A 5,718-nucleotide genomic window follows, 5' to 3' on the forward strand; every position below is an offset into this window, starting at 1 on the left:
AACACAAAAAATTAATTCCAGGATTTTCAAGGGTCCCCAACCTGCAGTGGGCCCCAAGTCCAACGCCACTGCTTGTATTATAAATACATCAACAGTCCTTAAAGGAAGACGCTGCATGTCAACCTTGCCTATCAAGCAGCATGAGAGAATTTGAGAATATTTTAAAGTACATTTCCTCATTGTTGTTGTTATTACATTTGGTTTTTGGACATTTGCCTTAAACTGAGCACTGTCTAACAACACTGGTAGATTCAAAACAGAATCACGCCCAGCATAGCTGCACACTCTTCTTCCTTGTCCTATCCAGGTGCAAATATTACCCAAAACACAGCATGGCCTCTGTGTTCAGCCTGTTTTAATCACCAAGAAATAAAAATGACCAGCAAATAGCAGGTGGTCCCTGCTGCTCTGCTAACGTTTTACAGCTTCCGCCCCGCAGGTCGTAGGCAGAGGTGGGAAGTAACGAAGTATTTGTACTTCGTTACTGTACTTAAGTAGATTTTTCAAGTATCTGTACTTTACTTGAGTATTAATTTTTCTGGCGACTTTTTACTTTTACTCCTTACTTTTAAACACAATTATCTGTACTTTCTACTCCTTACATTTTCAAAACGGGCTCGTTACTTTTTTCCCACTACCGCGGATGACGGCATGACGTAAAGGACGTAATAAAGGAGAGGGAAAGTCAACCCGCGAAGAAGGAGAAATATCAACATCACATCGCCTAGCGAGCTACGAGCAACCAACGAGCGAGCCTTGTCTAAACTGGAGGTTTTAACATGGAGGAGGAAAGCGAGCGAGAAAGCGAGCCTGACAGCCAGGACATTCGCCACCCTTGGCCTTATTTACAAGAACTTTTCGAGGTGGTCGGCTCCAAGAATGACTCATGGCGTATGCGTTGCGTCCTTTGTAAACCTAAAAGCCATGAGATTCTGGCTTTCAAAAACTCACCGTCGAATCTGAAAAAACACATAGAGGTAAGTGTTTTTTTGTACTTTCTATTTTAGCTTATTTTACAATGCAGTGTCGTTTCCACCAGTGAGTTAACTTAATAAATCAAGCTGGGGCCCACCTAAAAGCATGAAGCTAACCAGCTAGCACATGCTTGACAAAAACACCGAAAGCTAATGGCGTGCAAAAGGGAAAAAAAGATTTTAGCTTGGCATGCCGAATGGTTTAGCTAAACGTTATAAACTCTAAAATAATACATTTTATCATGTATCTGTTTTGTATCTGACATGTCATGTGTATGAACTTGTACATGCTGCAAGTGTCGTCTTATGTAAATTCATAGTACTTTTTGTTCAGTTAAAATCATACAAGCAGTTGAATATTAAAACCAAAAATATATTTTAAAAAATGCCCCTTTGCAAAAATTGTGCCTTGAATTTAGGCCTGTCATTTAAATATTTTTTAGGGGTATATTTATAAATAACAAATATATTTTTTGTACATCTGAACCTCTTTTTAAAATTTTTGTGTGTGTTTGTCTTTTTCCTCTTTCAGAGAAAGCATTCAAATCATGTGGAGCGATACAAAAGCCTGACTTCAACAACTCTAAAGAGGAAGTCTGTCTCCTCAGAGGAAGGGTCATCCAAGCAACTGAAACTATGGGAAATGAGAAGGGTATCGCAAAAAAGTGTTGATCAGTACATTATAAACTTTGTTATTCAGGGTCTCCACCCCTTTAGCATTGTGGAGCAGCCAGGCTTTCGAGCTCTTCTAAATCATCTGCAGCCAGATCTAACTGTGATGTCTCGAGGGACCATAAAAAATCACATAGATAAAGCAACAGATGAAATGAAAAACAATTTAAAGGCTGCTATGAGTGACATTGAATTCATCGCTACTACTACCGATTGCTGGACGGCTCATAGGCGAAGTTTTATCGGAGTAACAGCACATTGGATTGAGTCGGAAACCATGGTCAGATCCTCTGCTGCGTTAGCATGCAAGCAAATTAGGGGATCACATACATTCTCGGCACTCGCTCAAGCACTAACTGACATCCATACAGAGTACAACATACGTGACAAAATAGTGCGCACAACTACGGACAATGGCTCAAACTTCATAAAAGCTTTTAGGCTCTATGGTGAGGTAGATGAAAATAACAACGATCTTAGACAGGAACAGACAGGAACAGAACAAGGAAACAGTGAAGGAGAGGAAGATGAAGAAAACCATGATGAATTTCAGTTTGTGGAGGCTGGAACATTGTTGGATCAAGATGATGGTTTAGAATATCAACTGCCAAAACACCAACGATGTGCCTGCCATCTTTTGAACTTAGTTTCAACAGTTGATATTTCCACTGCAAATGCCAACACAACCTACAAACGACTTTCTCGTTCTGCTTTTGCGAAGTGCTCAAGTTTGTGGAATAAAAGTGGAAGGTCCACGGCAGCAGCGGAGATAATCGAAGAAAAATGCAAACTACAACTTGTGAGACCGGTTGAAACAAGATGGAACTCTCTCTTCCTGGCAGTCCAGAGAATCGTGAGGATCATCAGAGAGCAAGGCGAAGGAGCAATCACAGCTGTGTGCAGCGCACTTAAAATTCCCATGTTAGTAGATATTATATTTATATTTTAATTTATATTTTATGATTGCTTTATTATTTTTAATAATTCTGAAATATGTAATTAAAAATACACATTTATCTTTCTGTAGTGACTTATGTTTTGTTTTATACTTCTTTTTTGACAGGTTCACTCCTGCTGAGATTGCTTTTCTCACCGAATATGTAAAGACAATGAGCCCATTCGCAAAAGCGATTGATGTTCTTCAGGGAGAGACCAGTGTTCAAATGGGATGGCTCGTACCCACAATAACACTTCTCAAGACTAAGCTAGAGAATCTTCGACTTTCCTCCAAATTCTGTGTGCCTCTAATAGATGCTCTTCAGACTGGACTTGAAAGACGATTCAGAGAGATGCTTGAAGATTCAGAGCTCATTGCTGCGGCCATTCTTGTCCCCAAATTCAAGACTTGCTGGACAAGTAATGACAACATTCTTAGAACTGGTATGTATAAAATATTTCCTTAAAGCTAAACTACCTGATGTATTTTTCCTTGTATTTTGGCAAAGATAATCATTTAGTTATCAGTACAGCATAACAGTAGTCATTTGGGAAAAAATGAGACTTTGAGGTCACCTGTGGGCTGTGTTATAAGGGTTATGTTTTAGAGCGAGGGAAAACAATCACACACACAAGAGCTACTGTTTTATTTCAAAATTCATAGCTTAAATAAATAAATAAAAGCCAATCCCTGATCTTTGCCATGTTCTCATTGCTCCTGGCTTGTGTACATATTTCCTGGTTTGTTTGAGACTGTGATCGGGGGGCGCAAAGGAGAGGGATTAGGAAAGGGGAGTGTTAACATTTTTTACACACATCACTTTTACAGTCACAAAATCAGGTAGTGTAGCTTTAATGCAAAAATGGCAAACATTTATAAGAAATTGTATTACTTGTGTATGAATAAGTACTCTCAAACAGTGTACTATGATCCTTTTTAATATTTTTTTTAATATGGAACAAACATGTTTATTGGGCACCTTTTGTTGTTTCTCTCTTTCATAGGCCTAGAGTTCATCAAAAGGCATCTTAAGGAGCAACCGATCCAACATCCAAGTGACACCTCCAACTCCTCCTCAGAAGAAGACTTCTTTTCTCCCATCAAGCAGGGAAACGCTCAAGAGAACACTAAGCAGCTCGAGTCCTACCTGGCCTGCCCAGATGATACCATGGACATCCTGAAATCTTTCCCAGCTGTTTGTAACTTATCCCTTAAGCTAAACACACCACTTCCAGCCTCAGCTGCCTGTGAGAGGCTTTTTAGCACCGCTGGCCTCATCTTTACCCCCAAAAGGGCTTGCCTGAACTCCAAGAACTTTGAGAACCAGCTGCTTCTAAGGCTAAACAAGAAATTCTGGTAGCTGAGGTTTTATGTTTTATGTTTCATGTTCAAGTTGATTTGCATATTGTTAAAGCTGCACTACCTGATATCTTTTTCCTTGTGTTTTGGCAAAGATTAATTTAGTTATTAGTACAGTATAATATAATAATATACAGTACAACATAAAATGAGAGTTTGAGGTCACCTGTTGGCTGTATTATACGTGTTTTTGTTTTAGAGCGAGGGAAGGAACAGGAACTGTTAATCGCATATTTCAGAGGGACAGGAGAACTCTGATTGGTCCATATATCCTCTATCTATCCAGAAGATAAAGGAAGGATCAAACACACACGGACCACACACACAAATTCACTAATTTAAGGTCCTATATTCTCCAAAATCCACTTTTCTGCTCTTTTTTCTGTTCTAATGTTTCTACTTTAAATACATACACAAAGTTGTTCATTTGGGTATGTTTGAGTTGATAATTACATATATCCAGAACTAGAATCTATCGGGAATAATGTGAGAGCTATTGTTTCATTTCAAAATTCATAGCTTATTCACAGTATTTATTTTTATTTTTTTTTAAAGAATTAAAAGTCAACTCTAGATCTGTTATTCTCATACCTCCTGGTTTGTGTGAGACTGTATTGTATCAGTACTTTGCTGGTTATCAATAAAATAAGTTGCAGCAGTAATCCCTCACAGTAAAATTCATTTTTTACTTTTTACTTTTACTTCAAAAGTAGATTTCAGAGGATGTACTTTTGTACTTTTACTTAAGTGAAGAGGCAGAATCAGTACTTCTACTTTTACCAGAGTAGTTTCTTAACCAAGTATCTGTACTTCTACTTAAGTACTGAATGTGAGTACTTTTACCACCTCTGGTCGTAGGTTCCTGAGAGCTACTTAGTGTGTGTGTGCGTGTGACCTGTGAGCTTCCTCTGCAGAAATGTTTATCACATGGTGGGCATTAATAAACTGCAGGAGTGCATTAAACAGTGCAGGTGTCAGTGCATGCTGATGGAGGGAGCTGCAGTATTGTCCCTGCTGTATGCAGATCAGTCTAAGGTCAGGCTGCCACTACACTCTGAACTACTGCACTCACATACTAATGCACAAACACACACTCACAGCTACAGTATGACAACTATTAAAACTCCTCCTGAGAAACATCAGCAGACCAGCTGTACACGGGTCAGTTAACCACTGCAGTACTCTGTTATACCAAAGACTGGGTCCTTAAATTACACAATATTTCATAAGCTCCAGTATGAAAAGGGACTTGTGACTAAAGCTGTCAAATGAGTAATGAAGAATACAATATTTGGCTCTGAAAAACAAACAAACAATAGATTAGAAGCAAATTAGAGTACAGGTACTCACATTTGGTTACTTAGTGATGAAAGTTACTAATGGTAAATAGTCTGTATTTATATAGCGCTTTATTGTACCTGGAATGATACCCAAAGTGCTTTAAATTATACATCATTCACACACTGATGGCGGAAGCTGCCATGCAAGGTGCTAACCCTAGTCTTCTTGTAACCCACAGGTTACAAGATGACCACTCTACACACTGAGCCACACCGCCCCAAATCTTAATCCTGCAGGTGCCTATTTTGTTCCACAAAATTAACCTGAAATCACCATTTAAGAGCTTCATTTCCTTCTTTTTTCATGTATACATGTATACAACAGATTCATTACACAGTTACACATATATATCCACATATATTCACAGTTCTAAGGAAGTGCCTGAAACTTTTTTAAATGTTAATTTATTTTATTTTGAAAATCACTATTATGGCA

At 38.5% G+C, this 5,718-nt stretch overlaps 1 protein-coding gene across 2 annotated transcripts; it reads left to right on the forward strand.

Moving 5' to 3' along the window:
• The first annotated feature begins 460 nt into the window (after window positions 1-460).
• On the forward strand, window positions 461-4,618 carry LOC121629616. Of its 2 annotated transcripts, XM_041969289.1 has the most exons (5): window positions 461-977; window positions 1,507-1,626; window positions 2,368-2,567; window positions 2,710-3,026; window positions 3,588-4,617. In XM_041969289.1, exons 1-5 carry the CDS (start codon window positions 780-782, stop codon window positions 3,941-3,943), a joined length of 1,191 nt encoding a protein of 396 aa, XP_041825223.1. In that variant the 5' UTR covers window positions 461-779; the 3' UTR covers window positions 3,944-4,617. The 2 variants fall into 2 exon arrangements, with proteins under 2 accessions (XP_041825223.1, XP_041825222.1); XM_041969288.1 differs by having other exon boundaries at window positions 1,507-2,567; window positions 3,588-4,618.
• Window positions 4,619-5,718: the final 1,100 nt, after the last annotated feature.

The sequence above is a fragment of the Melanotaenia boesemani genome, chromosome 19 (genome assembly GCF_017639745.1).
Source record: "Melanotaenia boesemani isolate fMelBoe1 chromosome 19, fMelBoe1.pri, whole genome shotgun sequence".
Taxonomy (NCBI): domain Eukaryota; kingdom Metazoa; phylum Chordata; class Actinopteri; order Atheriniformes; family Melanotaeniidae; genus Melanotaenia; species Melanotaenia boesemani.